Source organism: Xiphophorus hellerii, chromosome 16 (assembly GCF_003331165.1).
Source record: "Xiphophorus hellerii strain 12219 chromosome 16, Xiphophorus_hellerii-4.1, whole genome shotgun sequence".
Taxonomy (NCBI): Eukaryota; Metazoa; Chordata; class Actinopteri; order Cyprinodontiformes; family Poeciliidae; genus Xiphophorus; species Xiphophorus hellerii.
The window spans coordinates 16,539,893-16,563,842 of record NC_045687.1 but is presented as its reverse complement, the minus strand read 5'-3'; the positions used below and the strand labels follow the sequence as shown (position 1 = coordinate 16,563,842).

General features: G+C 39.7%; 4 protein-coding genes across 6 annotated transcripts; all 4 read left to right on the top strand.

The window, feature by feature from the left end:
- Window positions 1-709: 709 nt before the first annotated feature.
- On the top strand, window positions 710-2,769 carry ppp1r27a (protein phosphatase 1, regulatory subunit 27a). The gene is made up of 3 exons (XM_032587692.1): window positions 710-1,418; window positions 1,548-1,698; window positions 1,924-2,769. Exons 1-3 carry the CDS (start codon window positions 992-994, stop codon window positions 2,042-2,044), a joined length of 699 nt encoding a protein of 232 aa, XP_032443583.1. The 5' UTR covers window positions 710-991; the 3' UTR covers window positions 2,045-2,769.
- Window positions 2,770-3,276: 507 nt separating this feature from the next.
- On the top strand, window positions 3,277-6,415 carry mcrip1 (MAPK regulated corepressor interacting protein 1). Of its 2 annotated transcripts, none has more exons than XM_032587694.1 (5): window positions 3,277-3,396; window positions 3,997-4,083; window positions 4,188-4,306; window positions 5,466-5,570; window positions 5,697-6,415. In XM_032587694.1, the coding sequence occupies exons 2-5, from the start codon at window positions 4,076-4,078 to the stop codon at window positions 5,759-5,761; spliced, it is 297 nt and encodes a 98-aa protein (XP_032443585.1). In that variant the 5' UTR covers window positions 3,277-3,396; window positions 3,997-4,075; the 3' UTR covers window positions 5,762-6,415. The 2 variants fall into 2 exon arrangements, with proteins under 2 accessions (XP_032443585.1, XP_032443586.1); XM_032587695.1 differs by having other exon boundaries at window positions 3,285-3,396; window positions 4,002-4,083.
- A 767-nt stretch (window positions 6,416-7,182) lies between these two features.
- Window positions 7,183-11,380, top strand: alyref (Aly/REF export factor). 2 transcript variants are annotated; one of them, XM_032587690.1, is made up of 6 exons: window positions 7,183-7,564; window positions 8,901-9,059; window positions 9,153-9,300; window positions 9,675-9,738; window positions 10,651-10,822; window positions 10,922-11,380. In XM_032587690.1, exons 1-6 carry the CDS (start codon window positions 7,313-7,315, stop codon window positions 10,934-10,936), a joined length of 810 nt encoding a protein of 269 aa, XP_032443581.1. In that variant the 5' UTR covers window positions 7,183-7,312; the 3' UTR covers window positions 10,937-11,380. The 2 variants fall into 2 exon arrangements, with proteins under 2 accessions (XP_032443581.1, XP_032443582.1); XM_032587691.1 differs by lacking the exon at window positions 7,183-7,564 and adding an exon at window positions 7,571-8,472.
- Window positions 11,381-12,713: 1,333 nt separating this feature from the next.
- On the top strand, window positions 12,714-23,832 carry arhgdia (Rho GDP dissociation inhibitor (GDI) alpha). Its single transcript, XM_032587693.1, has 6 exons — window positions 12,714-12,823; window positions 19,969-20,169; window positions 21,191-21,274; window positions 21,683-21,759; window positions 21,901-21,964; window positions 22,371-23,832. Exons 2-6 carry the CDS (start codon window positions 19,980-19,982, stop codon window positions 22,571-22,573), a joined length of 618 nt encoding a protein of 205 aa, XP_032443584.1. The 5' UTR covers window positions 12,714-12,823; window positions 19,969-19,979; the 3' UTR covers window positions 22,574-23,832.
- The last annotated feature ends 118 nt before the right edge of the window (window positions 23,833-23,950 follow it).

Here is a 23,950-nt window from a genome sequence, read left to right as displayed (position 1 = left end):
CAAATTAAATTGTGCAGTATTAAGCTATACACAAATTCATTGCGGCAGTACACCACAGGAAAGCAAATACGATTTTTACTGCAACTTTAAAACCTCTCCCCTGATCTCTAACAACAGTTTCTCACCACGCTACGTTCAAATTCACCCAAATCCTCTTTCTTTCTAATTTTGATGCCTGGATTGAACCTCATGTTGTTTACTGGTCAAATAGTTCCAACATGAAATGTCCTCAGAATATTGCTACAAGTTGCCCAAGTCACGTCACTGATACTTAAACCACAGTTTGAGAAGATGTAAAACATGTCTTGTTTCTTGACCTCAGGTCACTGCGTGTAACCATGTCAAACAACATGTCACTTTTAGATCATGTGTTGTTGTTGTTTACTACTGTACAGCTGTTCTGCAATCTGTTTTTTTTATCATTCTGTTCTTCTGTTTATCATGCATAAACAAAATAAGTCAGTATTATTCCTTGCATAGTGTAGCAGATGTTAATTATAGTTGTTTATATCAGCACTCTAAGTCTGTTTGGCTCAGGAAAAACTAAGTGAACTTTGTGGCTGTCAACATTTTTATGATCTAGGGGTGGTTACAGTGTCGGTGGGCATGTGACCAAAGTGGGTGGAGCCTGCCAGGGGTCACTCATTTCTAAGCTGAGGTCATTGGATTTTAAGCCCTAAAATAGCACTACAGAGCATATATAGGGATGCAGCCCCAGTTGCTCCAGTAGACCACAGTTCTGTGCAAGAGTCGGCATACTGTTTGACAAATTCTAATTAAAAGAGGCGAAATGAACCTTCGACTAGAGGACATACACAGCTAAAAAAAAGAAGAACATAGACTTTGAAGATTTGAAAACTGTTGGTATTATTTATTAGGGGAAAAAAGGACGCATCGTAAAGGATACCGCTAATTCCTTGGATTGTTTTGCCTTCTGGGATTTCCCATTTCCCTCCTTTTGATCTAGAAAGGAGGTGCGACATCTGCAAAGATGAAGTACAACTACCCAACACCGGTGTCCACCTACACACGAAGTTCACAGTACACACCAGTGTACCACTCACCTTCCTACTGCAGCCCCTCGCATTACACGCCGACATCCACGTATGCCGCTGTATCAAAGTACAGCCCAACGACACAGAGTAGCACTTATTACTCCCCGTCACTTTACACGTCCACCTACAAAGCTGCATCGACGTACGTCCCTTCATACAGCAAGGTTTCAAGGTATACCTCAACACGTCGCACTCAAGCGAAGGAAAGCCCTGCACCTGTAATACCGGTGGCACCTGCAAAGAGGACTGTGCACTTCCCCAACGACATCATCTTCCAGGACATCGTCAGGCGAGGGGATCTGGATCAAATCGGACGCTTCATGAGAGCAAGGAAGGTCCGCGTGGACACACTGTTCCACTCTGGTGAGCGAAGTCTTTTTCTATTCCCTTGGCAGGTGCTCATCTACTGCTCTGGTCTTGGAAATTATATTTATTAGCAGAAGAGCGACGTGTATATCTAAATGCATGGGATTGATTTTTGCATATGTGCAGGTATGGCTGCTCTGCATGAAGCCGTGCTATCGGGAAACCTGGAGGTGGTGAAGCTCCTGATTAAATACGGCGCTGACGTCCACCAGAGAGACGAGGACGGCTGGACACCACTGCATATGGCCTGCAGTGACGGCTACCCAGAAATTGCCAGGTAGTATCCTTACATTCCCATGTCAACTACTAGGATGTGCAACAATTAAATCTTCCTAAGATTAAATTCCTCCGAGGCAAGAAACTCATTGCTTATTTCTGCTTTTACACGGAATTTACAGAAACAAGGCCACACAGACAGCTACTCAAATCTATAAAAGCATTTAGAAAGATCGCAAAAATCTCTGTTTGATTTTTTGCAACACTATTTTTCTGCTCTTTTTAGGTATCTCCTGTCAATGGGAGCAAGCACAGAAGCGGAGAATGAAAGCGGAGAAAAGCCTGCAGACCTCATTGACCCAGACTGCAAAGATCTGGCTAAACTGTTTGAGACAGGCTGTGTGTGAGAACGAGTGGACCTGAGGGAGAGAAAAGGCTTAAATGTCGTAAAAATAAAATGAGTAGCAACACCAATGAGGCATTTTTCTGCGGCTTGTGCAATACCTCTGATCTTGGAAAGCAACATTTTGTGCAAATCGTCCTTGAAGGTTATTCAGTTTTTTTAAAATGCCATCTTATACAACACAAACCTTATTGCAGTTGAGTATTTTCTCTTAGGTCATTGTAAAACTATGACATATTTTGAATAACTCTCATATCAGAGCTGTAAATAAGATTGTGTGGCTGTCCGTTATGTGATTCAGTACGTGTCCTTCAACCTGAATCTTTTTCCTGTAAATTCTAATTCAAAATTAATAATGTGTTTATGTCTGGAGAAATGCTGAGTTTTTCTGTTACAATCTTTTGTCACTTGTGTCTGTGCTATGTTTCTATATAACTTGGTGCAGGCTGTAAACTGTGTGCTCTCAAGTCATGGCTAACTCTACACAAGAATCTGGACTGATAAAGTGTTTTGTACAACGTTGTGCACCCTCACTGCTGGGCAGAAAGAGGATCAATCAGATTGGTACAACCTACTTGTATATTGTTCAGAAAGCTTAAAAGTGCAAGTCTTGTTTTGTGAAAGCTCTTGCACCTCCACAGCATTTTGACAAATGTATCTCACTGTTATTTGTTGTAAAAAGACAGAAAATTTGAAGTCTTATAATTTTCAGTACAATTATTATTTTTGTACTTTTGATAAATAAAGGACTTTTTACAAATAAAAAGATGTAGCAGTTTTATTATGGAAAGCAACAATGAACCTCAAAAAAAAATTAATCAATAAAATCCTAGTTGATGGTCCAGTTGCTGGCTCTCCAAATTGTCCTTGGGAAGGACCGAAAACCTCAGAGTGGATTTCAAGAAACATGAGATGGTCAGAGTATAAAAAAAGCACTACGTGTACGTGTGAACGACTGTATGAATATGTCTGTCACTGTACAACACAGAGTAGTCAACAGTTTTAGTGAAAAGGATATGAAAACAAACTAAGTTTGCATAACATTTTTTTTTCCATTTTATGTCCTGTAAAGGAAACGGAGGTATGGTAATGTAAATAAATAATTGTAAAAAATCTTTTAAAATAAAAAAACATTATGTGAAGAATAAGAATAAGAACAATTTTGTTTTTAAGTTTGTACTTGGTTTATTTATTATTGGGGTTTTTTAGAATTTTATTAGTTGTTTTGAAAGTCTTTCTTATCGCTTCCGCGTCTCTTCCCGGAAGTGATTGGTTGGCATTGGCAACGATTTTTAGCCACATCTTTCGGCGTACTAAGTCTTTGTATAAAGAAATAAAAGAAAGAAATCAACGAAGGTTTGTTGTTTACCTTAACTCTTATTTAAAGGACAGCATGAACGTATTGTTATGGCGAGTAATAACTCAGACATATTAGCTGGAACAAGCTAACAATGTAAATCGCCAACTAGCTAGCTGCAAGGCTACTGTTAGCTTAGTAAAATGACTGTTTGACATGTTTTGGTTGCACCCCATATGATAAAAGCATGGCGTATGCCAGAAAACAGTATTCGTTACGTTTAGTTTTGTCAAAATTTTGTGATAATTTCTCTGTTACCAACAGCTAACTTCATTGAAGCTACTCGAGTCAAAACGTAAACAAAAGCTTATTTTTTAGCTAACCCCTTACGTTGCAGACGTGTTGTTCAGTATAGATTTAAATAAAACACTCCACTCTGTTAGCCACTAAATACTTCTGCTGTGTAACGGGGTATCATGCCTTAATTATATAATCTAACTTATTTGAAATGATTAGCTAGCAAGGAGCTGTTAACTCTGGCTGCAAGGTAGTATACCTGTCGGATTTGATCAAAAGAAATTGCTTGTATTGTATGTAAAATTAAAATGAATGTCCAGTATTATGATAAAATACTTACAATGGTTCTGTTGGGCTTTAAGTTTAGGACTTCGAGTTGTTGCATCCCTCTAAATCCACTCACCACAGAGGAGCAAGGAGCGAGTACAGACTGCTAACAGAATGACCAGGTCTGCAAAACGTTATGGTAGTAGTCAAGTGCTTGATAGTCAACTGTACTTAAAGAGTAGCTTGCTGCGTAGTTGCTGATTTTATTCTGTGTATATGTGTGAAGCTCATCTGCTCCCAGGATGGTGAATAGTTACAAGAGGACCTCAAGCCCCAGATCTCCGACTAACAGTGGGGAGCTGTTTACTCCAGCACATGAGGAGAATGTGCGCTTTATACATGATAGTGAGTACTATGTTCTACAATTTTGTATCAAAATTATATATAGATATATATATATTTTTTTTTTCATCTTGGGACTAAAGTTGAATCGTATTGTCTGAGAAAAGTCTTGGTCGGACCTTCTTGCAACATATTGGAATTTACAAAAATATCTTCTAGAAGTAAAGCCCCTGTTGAAATTTTAAATGTTTTAATCTGTATTTTTCCTTTCAGCATCTTTATTTTTTACAGGCTGATATGTTGATGTTGATTCAACATCCTACACACTTTAAAAAGGCTGCAAACGATTACGAACTAGCCAAATAGACATGTTTTTCTTTGTTGTTCCAGTTTAACCAATAGCTGTTTTGCAGTGAAGATAATTTGGAAAATGTTTTTAAATTTTGTGTTCAGTGAACTATGAAACAGAACTTATTTCACAAATGTTGAGTTGCTGCTCCTATATGCAGATCTGTTTTCTATGTCCTTGGGTCCAGTTCTTCTTGCTAAGAGGTAGTTGAGCCGTTGTCCATACAATATCTTTTTCCAACTTTTGGACTCAAGATTGTCACAGAAGTAAATTGATATTATGTCTGGTGACCGCTTTCTGCTTTGATTTCTACAAATGATTGGGCTCCTTATTCTTAAAAATGTTTTCTGTTTTCTTTGCTTTCTACCAAGTTTTGGGTGTTCTTTGAATAGAAACATGGTGGGCCTTTCAACCTTGTGGTTGAAATAAATAGATGTCTTTGTTATGTCATACTTATATCCTAAAAAAAACAGAAGATAATTGTGTTTTTTAGGATATAAGTATCCTAATTAGACTTCTAATTAGTCTAAATAGACTAATTAGAAGTTCTGATCAACCTAAAAAACATATATTTATTTTAAATGGATGGTTGGGGGATACCAATAATTGTGCCTCTGGGGATTTTGTTAAAATGATCTTATAACATAGGTTTATTTTCCCTAATGAATAAATGTAGTCAATTTTAATGTTTCAGTGTGTGATCATACCTCTCTAGTAAAGACTAATTTTATACATCTCTGCCAAGGATGCAACTAAATATGGCGAGTATTATATAAAATGAACTTTCTTCTGACCATCTTACAGTGTGTCCTTGTAAGTGGCTCCTTTGTGTAACAAATATGATCCTGTTCTCTTTATGTTTTTTCCTCCCAGCCTGGCAGTGTGTGCTCCGAGATATCAGATCAACACAAAATAGTGAGCGCAATGACCGTGGACCACAGGAGTATGTGGAGAAAAACCCAAATCCTAACCTACATTGTAAGTTAACAGAATAAATTTGATTCTAAATGCATTTTATATTAAAATATACTTTTTAATGTCATTCTAAATGTATTAAACCAGTCGACTGCTGTAACAACATCTATTTCCTGTTTGGTTTTCCAGCTTTCACACCAGTGGACCTGAGTGACCTAAAAAAGCGCAACACACAGGACTCCAAGAAGTCTTAGTTTTTTCTGTCATGTTCCTGTTACTTTTTTTTTTTCTTTTCGTCCATTATCCTCAAGAATTTTCGTTTCTCTGCCCTCTGACAGCCAGAAACTTGACCCTGTTGGCAAGTCTAACACAGAATACAAATCTCATTTGTATACAATGGACCATAGCAACCTATTTGTTTTTTTTTTTTCTTTCTGTTGACAATGACTAAAAAAAAAAAACCAGGGTTCCAAGGGGAACAGATTCTCCCTTCTCATCTTTTCAGGTATCAAAGTGTTCATATTGATGCTTGTGGTGTGGATGAGACTGCTCCGGGGGGGTTCATCAAAATTTGCTGACAACTGTTGCTGACGCACCGAGTGAAGCCCAACAGGACACAAAGACTGAAGTCTTAAACAATAGTAAAACTACTTAGATATGTTTGGAAGAAATTGTAATGGGGATCACTTCTTTTCTGTTTCATTCCGGAAAATAGATTGATAAATTGTGAAACGACCACATTTGAAAACATGTTATGGGCAAGTACTGGAAGGCAAAATACAATGTAGAAGGCCAACCTTTTGATTAAATCATCCCTTGCCCTTGGTGGATTTAATTTTACAGCCCTTAGTTAACCCCTCTGCTCAAAGCCTTGAAACAAAAATGTTGAATAAAAGACTTTTACAGTAGCTTTGTATCTATTGATCCTACATACATAATGATAAGTTGTAGTCCCACATCACTGAATTACATGAACTCTAGATCACTTCCTAATGATAAAACAAATATTGTGTTGAATTTCCCAGTAATGCTTAGGTGGCCATTTTTTATTGTAAATTTAAATTTGGATTACATGAAGGTGAGGTTAAGAATTAAAGATTTAATTTTGTTTGTAGGACATCTGTAATTTCAAGCCTAATGATATATATACTAGCAAGATTTCACCTTATTTACCTTTTATTGAAGCTGTAACAAAAGGTGTTTAATTTGGCTTATTAAGTGTAAAAATGGCAACTTTCCTTACTGAGTCTTCAAAAGTGTGCATGAATGAAAAAGGTCTCCCACAAAAGTATAAACTCATTTTGTAAAGCAATAACCGCAAACAGTATTTTATTGAGATTTTCGCACGGACAATGAACTGGAAGGTATGTGCAGTGACCGGCTTCTCTGTGTTTTTTATGGAAGTGGTGTATTACGGATTGTGTGGTGTAGTTTTCTTCCACATGAAGTGTTTCGTATGCTGGTCAAAACGTAGTTTATATCCCATTTAACATGACTTCTGGTATCTCATATCTTATGGTTTTCTTTCAATAATGGCCTGTTTATCACTTTTCCCATAGAGTCAGGTGCGTGGCTAAATGCACTGAACCAGACAGAAGAGGGCGCGTTTTCCCTTTACGTTGATGTACGTGTTGACGTCGGAATACACGTGTTACGTAATGAGGCTGTTTATATTGTGTGGCCGTTAGCTTATTGTGTGTTCAGTCGACGGTGCAGTGCTGTGAAAGGGCAGGGAGAGGGACCAACAGAGTCTAGGGTGTACATTTTATATTTTCCTCACAGTTTAGTATTATTTGAGAAGAGTAATGGCCGATAAAATGGATATGTCTCTAGATGAGATTATCAAGCAGAACAGGCAGCAGAGAGGTGGAGGCCGGGGAGGAAGAGGCCGCGGCCGAGGTGGCCGTGTGGGCCTAGGCGGCGGCCGAGGAGGAGGCCCTGGGCGACTTGGAGGCGGCGGCGGTGGAGGATTTGGAGGCCGAGGCGGCGGATCCGGCCCCATGAGGAATCGACAGAACCTGAACCGCGCTAGAGGCAGGCCGACGCCTTACAGCAGGGTATGAGAATGTTAGAGGAATAAGCAGTCAAAGGAAAAAAAAAACCTTCGACACAGCTGAAAATTCCCGGTTAACATCCTTCAGTTTGCTTCTAGCTAATCCTCTTGCCAGCTTGCTAAGTCAAGCGAAAAATGAAAGCTAGCCGCCGAGTTCTCCCTCATGGCGAAGCTCTGTAGTTTTGCGGTTAAGCATGAATGGAAGTTGTTTGTGTAACGCGTCCCTTCTCCCACAAGCCAAATGGTTTTACACCACTTTCCACGAAGAGCGAATGGCTAGGCCTCAACGGCGCCATTTTGAATCCACTACCCGAAATTTAAAGCCAGACGTTGGAGGCGATAACTGCTCCCCAGCTTGCATTGGAAAGAAGGAAACCACATCATCGAGAATGCTGACCCTCAGATGAGTTTTTCCTACTAATGGGAGCGCCGTGATTCTCCCTATTCGTCGACCAGGCGGCCTTCTGTTCTGGGAGTGGCTGGCGGGTTTATCGAGGCCTGTTTTGAAGGTTTTTCAACCACACTCGTTGGCTGTTATGGATGTAAAAGTGGACTTTAACACCCTGATAAATTCCATATAAGGCAATTCTCCATCCTTTGGCTATTAAAGAGTGCCTCGGAAAAAAAAGCCCAAACAAAGCCCCAGTCAAAATGGCGTGGTCTCAAAATGGACGCTCGCATAATCCACGCTAGTAAAAGAAGGGCCCGGGGCCCTTTTCTATATATTTTTTTGTCAACAATATGGACATTATCCACATTCACGAGACAACAAAGAACTCTCCGGTGGCCGAGGACGGGCTGTTCAGCGCTGGAGGCGGCTGCTTCAGATGGAGACCCCGGTGTATCAACGGAGCCTCTCTGGAGGGCCTTTTGAAGGAGGCGCAGATGGCACCACAACAATGGGAACTTCTGGTAGCTAGTATGGGCAGTTTTTCAGGTTTAGTGTACAGTTTTTTTTTTTTTTTTTTGTTTTGTTTTGGGGCTATGAAATTCACTTTGCACTATTTTTACTTTGACTTTGGGCAGTCGGTTTAAGGAGATTTTGTAATGTTTCTAAGGATCAGTTCAGGTCTGTCCTATAAATGTAATTCTCCGCTATATCCCCTTGCTTTCAATGAGCTATCTTGTCTGTTTGAACTGATTCACTTGCTTGTAGTGATGGGGTGGGCAGGGAACGTTTTGGGGACCAACCCCTCCTACATTAAGGGAACTGACAACCCTGGCCATGTTGGAAGTGGAGCCCCTGCTTGCCCCAACACCCAGACGTGTGGACTCTGTGATTGACAGAGAGGCAAGGGGATCCTGAAGTCAGCAGGTGCGTTCTCTTTCGTCTGTTGCAGCCTAAACAGCTCCCCGACAAGTGGCAGCACGACATGTTCGACACCGGCTTCGGAGGCTTTAATGGTAGTGCCGGTGGTGGCGGAGGAGCTGGTGTGGAAACTGGAGGGAAGCTCCTAGTCTCCAATCTGGACTTTGGTGTTTCAGATGCAGACATTCAGGTACATTACACTTTGTTGCGGTCCTTGGTTGCCTATGCTTTCTGTTGTCCAACGGATAAAAATTAACTTTTTTTTTTTTAATTCTTCTTTTAGGAACTTTTTGCTGAATTTGGGACTCTGAAGAAGGCTGCCGTTCATTACGACCGCTCAGGAAGAAGCCTGGGAACAGCTGATGTCCATTTTGAGAGGAGAGCAGATGCACTGAAGGCCATGAAGCAGTATAATGGCATCCCACTTGATGGTACGATTCAGATCAAAGCGTCATATGTTTATAATACGGGTTAGAGGTAGAGTTGGAACTAAAAAGGGTTCCTGCGGGATCTTAAAATCATAGTATTAGGCTTTAGTATGACCAGAATTTAAGTATGTTGTCAAGATCTTAAATTATTCTGCTGCTTTACTCTTTCTGCAAATGTGCTGGTTGTTTTCCTTTTTGACCTGCATTTATAGCTGGAGGATTTGGGTTGACTCTGTGTTAAAAATATCCATTGAAAAACAATAAGTTAAAGGGAATTTTTGGCCAGAAATTCAGCTTATTTTGTTGTTGTTTTTTTTCCTCAAACCTACAAAATGCATTGATGTTTTTTATGTATGGTGTTCTATTTGTCTTTTTAGGGCGACCAATGAACATTCAACTCGTCACGTCACAGATTGACACACAGAGGCGGCCTATGCAGGGGTGAGTTAGGGTTGCTTCCAATGATTAAGAAGACTGGTCAGTTCACCGCTTGGTCATTTCTTATGTTGCCATTATAACTTGTTCTACTTCTATTTTTAACCAAGGCATTTTGTTCCTATGAACTTGCATTATTATTCATCATTTTGTGTGTGCGTGTTCTGTATTTGATGGTAAATTTCTCAGTATTTTTGCATGGTTCTGGTTAGGGCTGAAACGATTAACAGTGTATGGATTATTGAAATGTCAATTAATTTAGTAATTTTTAAATTAACTGGAGAATACGGGCTCTAAAGGCCATTTGCTGAAAAATAACACAGAGGAATAATTAAGCTGAAACTGTACAAAAATATATATCAATTTTGGATTCAAGATAAAAATAAAACTGTAGAAATGTGCTACTCAAAACTCAGTTGGCATAGTTTTAGCTTCATCTGGTGTGAAAGAAAAATCTCATATTAAACAACTTTTTCTATCAATTCATTAACCAAGTGATGGAAAAATAATGAACATATTGGCGTATGTTGTACTGATAAGGCTAGCAGAAAGTGCTTAGCATTTCATATGTTAATGTTGAAAGTTTTTTTTGTTTTTCTTTTAGCTGGAGATGTTTAGCGTACATTAAAGAAATGCTGTATTTATGTGCTAAATGTTTTCTTATTTAAAAAAGTTTAGATGTTTATATATTTTACTGTATGTCTAAGTTTGGTTAAATGAACTTAACCAAATTTAATCTTGTTCAAATTTGATAAATTGTTCAAATTTAATGAACAATTGATCACTGAATTAATTACTTGCAGCTCCAGTTCTGATTAACATTAAAAACACTTGGCTCATAAATTTATTTATTTATTTTTTTTTAGAAAATATGGATACATTAGATTATTTTATCCTTTTTTGTTAATTTTATTTCAGGCTGGTTGTAGTTGGGGGCATGACCAGAAATCGCACCTTTGGCATGCAAAGAGGTCGAGGTGGCCGTGGTTCAGCTTTCTTCAGAGGGAGAGGACGGGGTGGCCGAGGTGGCGGAAGCAAACCTCTTTCAGCAGAGGAGCTTGATGCACAATTAGACGCCTACAACGCCAGGGTACGTCCAGCTGACACTCTATAAGTAGCTTTCATTTATTAATGTTTTACACCTGTCTTGATGATTTTTTTGTTGTTTTGTTTGTTTTTTTTTTACCAGATGGACACCAGTTAAGAGATGACGTACTTCTTAGTTGTCCTCCCTTCCTTTCTGTGCAGAAGAGGGTGTTTGTTACAAATGTCCAGAATATTTTACACACGCTTGTCTTCTGATGTGATTTGAAAGTGTTCCAGCCTCTTCTTTTAAATACTCCAAAGTGTTTTTTACCTGTTTGTTTTTTGGGTTGTTTTTTTTTTGATGGAAAAAAAAAAAATGGTTTTGACTGTAGGTTTTTGAACTGGGGTATCCCAGCTCCCCTCTGCCCTGTAGTTAATGAAACTTGTAATAAAACCTGCAGTGTATATTAACCAAAAAGTCTTGGATTTATGTATCTATGAATTTGTAATGTCTGTTTTGTTGCATATAATGTTCCACCATATGTTGTGAAAAAATTCCTCATCGCTGGTAGTTTGACAGTGTATTTGGTGTTCGATTATGCGAAATATAAAGTTAATCTTTTGGGATGCTTGTAGAAATATTTTTACTTGTTGGGCTGATTAACTGATGTCTGGTGCTGAAGGTTTTAATAGACCCGAGAATTCTGCCATGCCAGAACACAACCACTAGGTGTCGACTGCTATTAAGATTTTCCCGCCCTAGTATGGCCTCTGTTGGACTGGCACCACTTCTGAGTCCATATATGGAGACGTACAAGAAACGCATTGGTGCAAATGGTGTTTAGGTTAAAATTGACTTAATTGTGACATGAACAGTAAGGACTCGAATTTCTAAAACTCAGAATTGTCAGTGATGGTTTCCGGAAACATTTCCTTTAAAGGTTTGCAAGAAATACTTCCGGTGGGATTTTCAGGATTAAAGTAAATCTCCACTCGGGAAGAAAACACGCATCACAAGTTTTTATTAAATCCCTAAAATATTTTAACATTTTTTGGGTGCGTTCAAACACTTCTGCATACCTAAATCTATGCTAAAAAAGGCAGAAGAGCAATATTTGTTTAAAAATGAGCATCTCTAGTGTTTCCATAATTTAGAATACAAATCTCCCCTCAAATAAACGTGTAATTTAGTCCAGTCATTGCCAGTTACTGGAATTTAAGTTGTACAACGTTTTTTTTAATATATATATAATTCAAAACATTTGCTTTATTTTTTTTTCTCGATTATATAAATATGAGCAAACACTGTGCTCGGTGCTAAATCCTAATAGGGACAACTAGTGTTCTCTGTATAGGGGGTTATCAGAACTTGTGGGTTGTGTTTTACAATACATGTGCCTCACAAGTTTTTCCCCTTTCTTTTGGTAAATAAACTTGATAACATGCTGTTCCTTTGCTTTTGTTTAATCGATGTTAAATTCAAGTAAAGGTTCTGCATTTAGACTATGCCTGTGGCTGTTTTTGATAAAGACAACATGGCAGACCGCCCAGGGTCCACGACGAGTCATCATGAGTTTCGCAACCAATTTTCTACTGGTCATATTTATGTCTGGTTGACCATAAAGAAACTGGTGTCTGATTTAAATTCAGTTCAACTTTATCACGCTGATCCTACTTATTCAAATGAAAGGACTCCCAAGAGGTGCAATTCATTCAACAAGCACACTGCTTCTGGCACGTAAGATGTTCAGGCTTGTTTTTATAAATGAATAAAATACATCAAAGCTGTGAGTTTCGTGAATATTATAAGATGTGGCAAAAATCGTCTAATTGTAAGTTTAGACGTGTGATTCTTTATAGGTTCATCGCATTGTTTCATAAAATATAGTATGTAGGTAAACATTTACAGTGGGAGATTTTCTTCTCGTAGTTTTGTTTGCATGCTTTTATTTTGAAGGAGAGTATGCGGAAATGGCAGTGAGCGGTCTCTTGTTCAGATTTTCCTCCGCCGCGGAGCTTCACTCTCATTCACAGGAGACTGGCCCAGCCAACCACAAGTGAAACGGTAAGACAAGACACGAGGACACTTTTATTGACTTAATTTAATGCGACTTAACTTAGCTGCTATTGCGAAATCTGTAATTATTTTTGCTTCGGGACAGAATTATAATTTTGTTATTTTAATATTTTTGAACGGAACTAGTTATTTGCCAAAACGCAAGTTTCCGTCGAAAGAATTGCAGTTTTCCGTCTCAAATTAAATTGACTTTGCGTTAGTATCGGTGTTTCAAACTGTTGTTATGAAGTTTATCAGTGAGTCATTAAGTTATTCGCCCTGAACGAGGAACGTAGACGGTTGCCAGTTGTGAATTTCCGGGTGTAGGCGGTTAGGTAAGTGTGCCCTCTGAATACAATAAACTTATAATATAGCGTATGCATTAACCAATGCAAGGTCAAAAGTGTAAATAAAGTGACCAAATTGGTTTACTTTAAGAAAGAAATGCATGTGTGACGCCCTTGACATGCATCTGGCTTTATGAAGAACATTTGAACTCACTTCCTGGTAATCAGCCTTGTTTAAATTTGATTCAGCTCACACCTTAAACCTGCCTCCATTTTTGTTTTTTGTTTTTTTATTTTGAAAGCCTCCCCAGTGAAGTGCCCAAGGGCAATTTGCTCTGATCAAATCGGTTTCAATCGACTTTTTGTTTCTGATTTTGAGACTTTGTGTTTCACTGAATGTCTGCCGAGAGATTTGTACAAGAGATCACTTAAACCGTGAATCCTCCCTTTTCCTTCCTGTTGAAGAAATAACGGTCTTGGGTTCTTTTCAGCTTTTATGTAAGCTTCATTTCTGTTTATATTTTTGGTTGTCCATAAACTTTTTAATTTTTACTTCCGCTCAGCTAGAAAATCTGCAAGCTTGCATTGCCGGATGTCTTACTGAGCGGCTCCTTTCCTCTCTGGTGTATGCTGATAGACCGAAGAAGGTTGATTTTAAACAGTGAACAAAAGCTTTGTGTTTATAACAGAAGGGTTTAAACTTCCTAGCAGCTCATTGTAAGGAATGCTGGGGTCAGAACCAAATTTGAGAAGTTTAAAACGTTGACGGACTGATCTGACTTTTCAAGACCAATATCAAAATCTTCAAAATCCAATTCTGATTTCTTTTTCTACAACACATGAAGTTAAAAAAGTAGATAATGTTGATGAATAAATATAACCTTACATTGCTAGCCAAACCATTATCAGATTTTTAATAAGCTCTGGAATTTGAATAGATATATCCCGTTGGTTCATGTATTTACAGAGTGAGAATGGTGAATTTTGATTAATGGAAGTAGATAAGGAGTTGTTTTCAGGGTTTTGACCTTCCAGTTGAGGAAAATGGGTCTTTCTCAATTTGTTTTCTTCTCTAGCCTTAAAAAAAATCCTTATGTTGTAGGAAACATTTCCTCCCTCATCCTCTCGTGCCAGAGCAGCCCTCTTTAGTTGCCTCTCTAAACAATCATGTCAGTGACCTGTTTCTGTTCAGCCTCGCAGGGGAAGGCATACAGGTATGACGGCCTCTCTGCATACAATGAAGCGTCTGTCCTCGCGTTAGGCCAGCTTGATGGCTAGAAAATAGTTTTCTTCTGCAGCTTCGGTAAACAGTCGAAATATGAAACAACCCCCCCCCCCCCCCCCCCCCCCCCCCCCCACTCCCACCCCACCCCACCAGTTGTGGGGTATCATGCAACAATATTAAGTTGAAATAAGCCTCAGTATTCTTTACATATTTCATTTTTACATTATTTAAATGTTGCATGTCTCATAGTTTGCACCTGAGCTCCCTTCCACCCCCCATCCTCTCCCTGTTTCCTGTAGTTGCAGGCGCTATTCAGTAACTATTTATTCCTCTTTGTTTTGGACCTTCCCGGAATAGATTTGATTTGCATCTTCGGTTCCCACAGGCTGCTATTTATGTGGAGTTTTATTACCTGAAATTAATCTAATTCTTTCCTGCAGATGTAAAGCGATTATCAAGCCACTTCAGACCTTCTTGTAGTTGTCCAAAAATACCCAGTCGCCTCTTTCTTCACCCCCACGGTCTGTTGGCGTTGAGCTCTTCTGCATTGCATCAGCCCTAAGCTCTCGCGGCAACACTTCCTCAAAGCTTTGGGCAATTTCTGCTCTGTATCCTCAATTTACTGGGATCCAACATAATTTAGTCTACTGGTGTAAGCATCTGTGTCAGTGTTTTTTGTTTTTTTTTCTTTTTGCATTTGAAACGGTTTTTGTTGGTTTTAAGCGTCTATTAGAAGTACGAAGAAGAAGCTTCATCTCTGCGCTGCTGCGGTTTAGCACACCAAAGGATGTGAATCATTGCGCTCCTCCTCATATGAAAAAGGAAGTTTGCAGTCACTTCTTGACAGCAGAAAATGGTCGCTGCTGCGCTGGCTGGCATGCAAGGCTCTCTTAAAATGTGCACCCCTCGACTTTATCATCACCTCATCAAACGTCGAATTTTGGCTTTGCCTAAACACGATTGCAGCCATGGCAGTCTCCTTGCAAAAGCAACACTGCAGAAGCGTAATGAGGAAGCATATCTGCGCTGGTTAGAAAGGACGGGTGCAAAGGTCTTGGTTACATTTGGTGTTGCATGAAGAGACTTCAGCGCCAAGAGACCTGAAAGGTTCAAAGCAGCTGCATAGCTCCGCTAAATGTCACAGCATACAAGTTCCCCAGTCACCATTAGTGCAACAGTACTCGTGTTCTTGGGTTGTCACTAAGGTGAATATGAGCTTTGTTCCTTGTTGGAGCATTCTGTTGTGTAAATTATGAACTGGAGGACCAAAATGTCTGATTTCAAACTTTTCTTTTTCCTGTTAAGTCCCTTCCTGCCTGCTGAGTATATATTCAGTCATCTTGGACAAAATTCACATTAGGTCTGCTTTTATGTTGCTGAGGGAATGCGGTTTGGGCTTAAAGTTGCATCATGATATATTTTTCTTATTAACTGTGATCATGGTAAAACAGTGTGGCAATACATCTGTTAAAGCATAACAATAGATCCCCTCAAACACATATGCTGCTCTAAAAACAAAAAGTTGGGTTAGGGATTCAAAAATCCTTTATTATTCCTAAGGGAGAAATGAAATGTTGCAACTCATATTATCAAAGCTTCTTTGAAGAGTTGTTGTAGATTGTGACGCAGCAAGAATCTCCTGCAGCTGTCTGTGCTACAGCGGCTCAGAAAGACCAAAACCACTAAGTTAACGGCCGTGTTAAGATCACAATGGTTTTAATTATTCTCACTGATATGGGGCAAATTGAGCATTTATGTTGAACGTAAAGTTTAACATTGAAAACTTGTAAAGCAGAACGTGCCATAGCTCGCTTTAAAGTTGTTCTTTTTTCTTTCTCAATAACATTGTCTAAACATCAAGGATCCAAAACTGAAATGGAGATGCACCAGTCATTTGGTAAAAGATCACACATGTAAATGTATCGAAACAAAAACTTAGAGCCATTTTCGGTCTATAAACACACCACCCAACAGCACGAGGTTTGCTCCAGTGATTGAAATAAATGTAACAGAAGAATATATTTCTAATCAAGATATGATTGCCTGGGTGCATAAATTGCAATAACCTTGTAATTTAGTCTTATGTTTGATTTAAAACAAGCACCTCCCTCAAAGAACCTGCAGTCGATGGTATTTTCTGTCACGTGGAACAACTGAACCAACAGGCCAGACTTCCAAGAAATCACAGAAATCTGTATCGGGAAGGAAGTGCTTGAGCGGTGAATCTCAACTCTTACCACAGTTACTATTTCAGGTTCATTCGCGTATTTTTGTTGTTGCTTCTTGACTGGTTTGTCTCTGACCTTTAATGGAAAGCGTAAACATAAACACCCACCCCTGCCAGAAATGTTTGTGGATGGAGCTCTGAGATCTTGCCTGACCGGGTTTTGTGTTTAAACTTTACTTCAAAAATTGTGGAAATGGCGGTGAATAAAGAAGACATGGTTGTCAGAGATAAAATTAGATGTTGTATACTCACAATAAATCAGAAGCAGCATTAAAAAAGTAGCAGGTCATAAAACACAGAGGCAATTTGATGATTTTATTAAAGAAGAATAACATGTTTATGATCGTTGCTCAGCCCTGTGAAAACTGAACTTTCTCAAATGGCAGTGCTTGATTAGTTGGGGTATCGATGTACACCTCGCATCAGCAACATGGACGCTACAGCCATGCAGGGGGGAGACTGTGTCTCAAGTGACGGTCGAAGCAGTTTGTCCACAAAAGGACAGCTGACCCCTGATCTGCCCACTTGCTAACAATTCTCCCTTAATCAGCAGAATTATACTTTGCAGAAAAAAAGAAAAACAAAAACGCCTCCTCAGCCATAACTCAATGTTTCAAGAGCCTCCGCAGCGTTCCTAAGGAACGGGCCTAATCTCCCGCCTGAGCCGCTGCCAAGTCTGGAGTGTTTGTAACTTTCTGCTGCTTGCTCAGTCCGCTCAGGCAAACAATTTATCCAGCCTGCGGAGCTGTTCAGGTGGCGGGAGAGAGATCCAAGTTCAGCAGAACGTTCAGTCCCATGACCGCAAGGGCTTATTCCCAGCAGGCCCAACAATGACAGGGCCTCTTTCTGGCAACTTTAACTTGCATAACTTGCATTGTTGGAGACTGGAGAGAGAGAGAGAGATAAAAAATCTCATTGTAAAGGTGATGATGTCAGCATTGTTTGACTGTTATATGGAGCATGTGGGCCATTTTAAATGACTAAACCCGCAATGCCACATTTGATTAAGAAGGCATTTCTAAATAATGTGATATATTGCCATCACTGCATAACACTTTAGAAATAATTGGCTCAACACACTGCATAAATCAATACAATGTTCATCAGGCTGATTCATGTTTAAAAAAAAACCCTGTTATTTATGGGTATTTTAATTTAAAAAAAATTAATTCAAATATAACCACTAGCTAAAGTCAGTTTTATTTTTGTAATTTCCAGTCATACATGATACTACAGCTTATTTTAACTTTTATATTTACCACCTGGTAACAGCTGCCTAATCAGCCATGCTAGCCGGCAGTCTGCTGCTTTACAGAGACGCTCATTTTAACTTTAGAATTTGTAGTTTTTAGTCACTATAATTTTAAAAAGAGTGGAGGCCGGTGCTCTTTTAGTTTCCATCCTCGTGTCAAATTGCCCATTCAATGAAAGTCTTCCAAGAAGCTGTGTGCAGCTGCAGAGCACCTTCTGCTGCATCTCATTAAAAGGACTTTTAAAAATGTAGTTTAAGTAGATTTATATTTGCTCCCGCTCCTTATTTTACCTCATCTGTCTGCGTTAATTTTAACAACAAAAAAAGAACATGACCGTCTTAAAATAAGTGCACAATTTGGGATCAGTGGTCACACAAACATCCCAGTTAAGATGGGGAAGTTCTAACCAAACAGCGCGACCTCTTCAGTAGTTTCCAGTAGAGCGTTGTGTGTCGCTGAGTTGACTGAGCACTTCCTGCTGTGGGACAGCTTGGTATGCTGCTGCACTGCGTTGCTGCAAGACGAGTCAAGCAGAGGAAGCGAGAAAAGAGAAGAGAAAGAGAGAAAAAAAAAAAGCCAACAACCTGCTCCTCCAGCTCTTGAAGAATGAAAATTACGGCACAGCTGCCTTATCTGCTCCTGGTTTCCCTCCAAACGCTCTCGCACCGCTGACCAGCCCAAACATGCACTCGCTTTCAAAGGAATTTTGGGATTTTTTTTTTTGGGTGCGCCGAGGCCCTCAGTTGGGAAAACCGAGCTGCGTTAGAGCTCCTACTCGCCAGATGTGTGGAGGTTTGGACGCAGATGAGCAGCAGTGTATTCGCTTTAGACTCTTAAGCGTCCGCCTCCTCTGGACAGGTGCAGCGAGCCTCATCAGCTGGCATCAGTCAGGATTGTGTCTTCTGAGAATTTAGGTCTGTTTGACTGTCTGTGTTTGATAAACAGCACCTGGGATGTCTAACGGATTAGCGAGTCATAAATTACAGGGCGAAATGATTAGTATAGGGGAAGAGTAATTTGTAACACGATTAAACTGTTTGTCCTGACACCTTCCTCTTTCTCTTCAGAACAGTTCTGCTTCCAGCCGTGAGCTCAGATTTTACCAACATTCAGCACCAATCTTCTTCTCACCCATTTTATGTTATTAATGGAGTCGCAGACCTTTGTCGCTCTTGATTAACTCTTGCCCCCTTTGTTTTATTTTTTCAAATAAGGCCTTTTCAACATTGAATTCTTGAAAAACGTCACTGAGACGCTTCAGGTTGTTTTCTTGTTGGCTGAAAGGAACCAGCAGATAAATCTGCTCTAGACTTCATCTTAAAGTTATATTGAGTGTCACTTTAAATTAAGGAAATGCTTTCTACTGTGATTTTTTTTTTCTTCCCCTCTCCCCTCACCTTAAAAACATTAAGCTGATTTGTGTGTCTTTATCTTCACGGCTTAAACCAGAACAAGTGAAGAACCAAGTTATGGTTGCAGTGTAATCCAACTGTTGTTTGCAGGTGTTGCTTGGCTCTCATTAAGTTTTGCACGTGTACACCAGCCGTTCTCAATAATTATACTCTAACATTACCAAGGCTCTGCAACAAGATATGTACCGATCAAGTTTTCAGGTCAATACCGATTTCCGCCTTTCTTTGAAATACCTGTATTTTGAACACAAGAGAAAATGCATGTGCTGCTGCCAGTTCTTTTGTAGGGCTAATGGGTTTCAATAAAAAAAAACGGAACTTCGAGGTCATTAATGTATCAAACGCATATCATAACCTTTATTTGATTTGATCAAACTGTAAAAGTTCATTAAAGTACCTTCTGCTTGTTAGTTGATGCCTTTATGGATTGAGAATGACGAGGTTTCTTCGTTTTGATGCAACTTTATTAATTCTTCAAGTTATTGTTGCCAGTCTAAGTTATGCCATTTAAACCAACCAAACTATGACTAATTGTCCTAACTCTGCTTAGAAGTGTTTTAAATTATGTTGAGCTTCATTGTGTAAACATACCTTTGTTTATATAAGAGCTTGTGTTCTCAGGTCAAAGTTCACCGAGCAGCCATGACTCTTTGCTGCTTTGCGTCACCTGTAGTTTTCATTAAAAAAAAAAAAAAACAGCCCCTCCTTTTCCTCAATTTTTTATCGTTCCCTCCTTCTCTGTCGCCACAGTCTAGCGCACCATGGCAGAGCAGGACCTCACTCCGGAGCAGCTGAAAGAGATCGCCGTGGCCAATGAGGAGAAAGAATCGGACATAAACTACAAACCTCCTGCACAGAAGAGCTTACAGGAGATCCAAGAGCTGGACAAGGATGACGAGAGCCTGCGGAAGTACAAGGAGGCGCTGCTGGGCAAAGCTGCCGTGGTCGCAGGTTCGTGCCGGACCCGACTCGTTTATCCGTCCGTTTGGCCCGTCAGTAGTCTCCATCATCGAATGTCAGCTGTTTGTTATGAAAACAAAGCAACTGAGATCAATATTCTCACATATGAATACTTATCCCGCCTCACAGAGAGCAATGACTACCATCTACTTCATCATACAAACATCCGAGTGTTGCAGAGAGTTTGCCAAGGCAACCATCGCCTCCATCTTCTTTTGCTTTGAGTTTAATGATGGGTTAATACCACCATGTGTTGTAGAGCCTCCTCATATAAACAAAGATGATTATATGAGATTAAACTGATGTCACGTGTCAGAAGTTTCCATTTATCTCCGCACGCCATCACTAGAAGCAGTTTTTGAATATGCCACACTTTTATAGTGTTTTGGAAAAGTGTGCACCGTTTGAACTCTTCACGGTAAAACAGCAGTGCTCTTTTAGGTTATATGAGATTGACCTGCACATGAGAGCTTGTCTAATAAAGATCGTTTGGCTTTTTAATCCCTTTTTATTGTGAACGAGAGTAACCCGTCAAAGTCCAGGCGGAAATCCATTTTAGAATTTGAGTGAAGAATTTAAAAAATGTTCGGACACTTTCATGCTCATCTGGTTGAGCTACTTTGCAGCAAAGAACAGGCAAAAATGTCACTCTGTGAGAAACCAGAAGTAACTTGGAGCTGTAATTACACCACAAAGTGGTTCTAATAATTATTGATTTAGAGGGAATATAAATGCACACCACAGTTTCTGATTTTAATTTGTATTTATTGTTTCACAATTATGTCCTAGTCTGTAAGATTCCCTTCCCCCCCCAAAGAAAACAAACTTCTTTGGCATGTGGAATTTATTTATTATTTTTGTGGCTGAAAAAGGAAACAGTCCTCAGGATGTGTCTGAAGAACAACAATATGATGTCCAAATAATCAGCTGAAGGAAGATGTTGCCTAATGTTTGCTTTTAGAGAAAGAAAACGCACAATACCCATCATTTATTGAGCTTTTCTCTTCACTAGATCCCACTGCACCAAATGTCCAGGTGACACGGATGACGCTGATGTGTGAAAATGCACCCGCTCCCTTGGTCCTTGACCTGCAGGGTAAGTACTGTTCAGCTGTAGGTTTTAGAGGTCAAAGGGCAGGAGGAGGAGCATTTCCTCTGCCCTCATACTAAAGGAAGTCCAATCACTGCAGACAGTAAGTAGTCCCTTGTCTCTGCGCAAATTTAGACGCTGCGTCATTAGTCTGCTAATTAGCAATGAGGAGATTCTTATGGAAGTGGGTTAATTAGCCACTTCCTGGTGGCGCACTTTGTCCCCTCTCAGTGGTCAAAATGGGTTATAACAAGGAAGGAAAACTGCTACCTGTTTTTATTCACTGCGCCCCCTGGTGGACAGTGCACTCACCACCTCACGAAAACGAAGAATGTTTTAGATTATGAAGCAAACAATTTAGAAAAGTTTTATATATATATTGCATTCATTTTACTTTTATTTTCTACATTCCAGGAGACCTGGAGAGCTTCAAGAAGCACCCATTTACACTGAAGGAGGGAGTTGAGTACAGAATAAAGATCAACTTCAAGGTAATGGTTGCTGTCATTCTGTGTGTTTCCATCAGCCTAGAACAGCTGGATGTTGTTTTGAAATTTATGCTGATATTTTTTTTTTTTTTTCCTTTTAATGATTCTTGAAGCTGATGGCATAATGCATGTTGCTTTTTGCAGGTGAACAAAGAGATCGTTTCAGGCCTCAGATACAATCAGCAAACATTCAGGAAAGGAGTCAAAGGTAAAGATGTTTTTATTATTATTATAAGTTGGTTGCAATTCGAAGTTAAAGACACCAGAGGTCTAGTGTAGGTGAAGAAATATCAGAATCCCTTATGCATCATGCTTCCTGTTTCATTGAGTTTTAAAATAAAACATGTAGTTTTACCATTTGTTTTATGAACCAGTCCCTTCTGCACTTTTAATGATGGATCTACTACTACTGGATTCAATTACTGAAAATAATTTTTATGACTTACTTGTTCAGATGCATCTGTGTAGAGCAACTTATATTGGAAGGTGGGGTTGTTTGGACTGTTTCTGAGCAGTCAGTATCTTATCTGGAGTAGAAAAGTGGTCAGAAGGATGCTCCTTTTCTAGATTCTGCTCATGCCACTGTCTCCTTTCCCTCCTTGTCTCGTGTGCAGTTGATAAGTCGGACTACATGGTGGGAAGCTACGGTCCGAGACCGGACGAGGAATACGAGTTCCTCACCACCCTGGAGGAAGCCCCCAAAGGGATGCTGGCCCGCGGCACTTACAACATCAAGTCCAAGTTCACAGACGACGACAAGTACGACCATCTCTCCTGGGAGTGGAGCCTCGCTATCAAGAAGGACTGGAAAGACTGATTTTTCTCCGCCGCGTCTCGTTCACTTTCCTCCCCACTCGGCGTTTTTCCAGCCTTTCCTCGTCTTGCTGTCATTCCAGGATTTCTCTCCGCATTATCGTCTTAGGCTTCTGCTCTCTCCGTCCATCATCACAGCCCTCCCTTCTGCTCTCGCACCTTTTGTTTCTAGCTTTTAATCACGTCATTTATCATCATTCCCTCAATTGTAACAATTAATTCGTTTACACCCACCCTTTTCTGATAAAGTATTAAATCCTCATAAATGGAGAAAGCAAACTGTGCACAATCCAGATTTTCAAGATAGTTTGTTATACAAGAGAAAACAGTGGAAAAAAAAAACATCAGTGTAGGATTTCCTCTCCCCCTGTACCATTGATTCTTTCTTTTCCTAACATTTTTCATTGTTCTGTGTAATCATCATGGTCTGCCTCGGGCAGCAGCGTGCAGAAAGTCTGCTAGCGCTCATTTAGCAATCACTGCTGGACGTAACTCTTGGACAGAGCCCAGCTAAAGCCTCTGAGCAGATTATACGTACTTGGGTCTCGTTAAAACTAGTTGGGCTAATAAATAGTTTGGATCTTGATATAATCTACTCAGAGAACATGGGAAACGGTTACCTCTAACCACCCAACAAGCCCCATTTAGCTTTAGCTGCGGCTCGTTCTCATCTGATCAGGGTTTTTAATAATTATTTTTTCTATTAGCATCTACGTGGCCTTAATAGCAGTTATGAAGATCTAGAAAAATAGTTGAGCCATTTGCCTTCTGAGTTTGTGAGCCTGTTTTAACACATGGAATCAGAGCTAAGAGTTTGTTTTTACTTCAGGTTTAATTACTCCATTACATGTTTTGTTGGAGAACATTCATTTCTTCATTTTTCTTCGTAGTGGTCTAAAAATCTAAAACTGAACTCTAACAGTCCCGATCGCTGTCTTCTATGCTGAATCGAATACAGGACGCGTTAAACCGTTCACTTTACGACTTGGAGATTATTTCTGCTGACTGTGCCTCCAGACTCATTGTCTCAATCGGTATCCAAACCTCAGCCTTTAAGCACGTTAATGGTTGCACGCACAGCTGGCCATGCTAAGTGTTATCTCGTTTTATACACTCCATATGTAAATGAACGCCAGTTTGGCCTCGTTTAGCTCGTGGGACTGATGGTTGTTCTCAGTGAGGTGGGTTAAACTTATTGTGTGCTGTCTGTATTGCCTACAGTTTACGGATCTCTGGTGTTCAAATTAAAGTGTTCAGACTGGGCGCGTGTGTGTGTGTCTCTTGTTTGTGTTCAAACTGCAGAAGTTGCATTTAAATGATTTTAGATTTTCTTCCAGTACTCTGGTCTTAATTCATGTTTTACTGTAGATCTGATCAGTCA

What these genes read in the sequence shown, in the direction of transcription:
- ppp1r27a (XM_032587692.1), top strand. Translation starts at nt 992, where the DNA reads ATGAAGTACAACTACCCAACACCGGTGTCCACCTACACACGAAGTTCA. An exon ending in GGACACACTGTTCCACTCTG is followed by an intron (nt 1,419 to 1,547) that starts GTGAGCGAAGTC and finishes GCATATGTGCAG; the next exon opens with GTATGGCTGCTCTGCATGAA. An exon ending in GGCTACCCAGAAATTGCCAG is followed by an intron (nt 1,699 to 1,923) that starts GTAGTATCCTTA and finishes TGCTCTTTTTAG; the next exon opens with GTATCTCCTGTCAATGGGAG.
- alyref (XM_032587690.1), top strand. Translation starts at nt 7,313, where the DNA reads ATGGCCGATAAAATGGATATGTCTCTAGATGAGATTATCAAGCAGAAC. An exon ending in GGCCGACGCCTTACAGCAGG is followed by an intron (nt 7,565 to 8,900) that starts GTATGAGAATGT and finishes CGTCTGTTGCAG; the next exon opens with CCTAAACAGCTCCCCGACAA. An exon ending in TTTCAGATGCAGACATTCAG is followed by an intron (nt 9,060 to 9,152) that starts GTACATTACACT and finishes TTCTTCTTTTAG; the next exon opens with GAACTTTTTGCTGAATTTGG.
- mcrip1 (XM_032587694.1), top strand. An exon ending in TGTGCGCTTTATACATGATA is followed by an intron (nt 4,307 to 5,465) that starts GTGAGTACTATG and finishes TTTTCCTCCCAG; the next exon opens with CCTGGCAGTGTGTGCTCCGA. An exon ending in CCCAAATCCTAACCTACATT is followed by an intron (nt 5,571 to 5,696) that starts GTAAGTTAACAG and finishes TTGGTTTTCCAG; the next exon opens with CTTTCACACCAGTGGACCTG.
- arhgdia (XM_032587693.1), top strand. Translation starts at nt 19,980, where the DNA reads ATGGCAGAGCAGGACCTCACTCCGGAGCAGCTGAAAGAGATCGCCGTG. An exon ending in CAAAGCTGCCGTGGTCGCAG is followed by an intron (nt 20,170 to 21,190) that starts GTTCGTGCCGGA and finishes TCTCTTCACTAG; the next exon opens with ATCCCACTGCACCAAATGTC. An exon ending in CTTGGTCCTTGACCTGCAGG is followed by an intron (nt 21,275 to 21,682) that starts GTAAGTACTGTT and finishes TCTACATTCCAG; the next exon opens with GAGACCTGGAGAGCTTCAAG.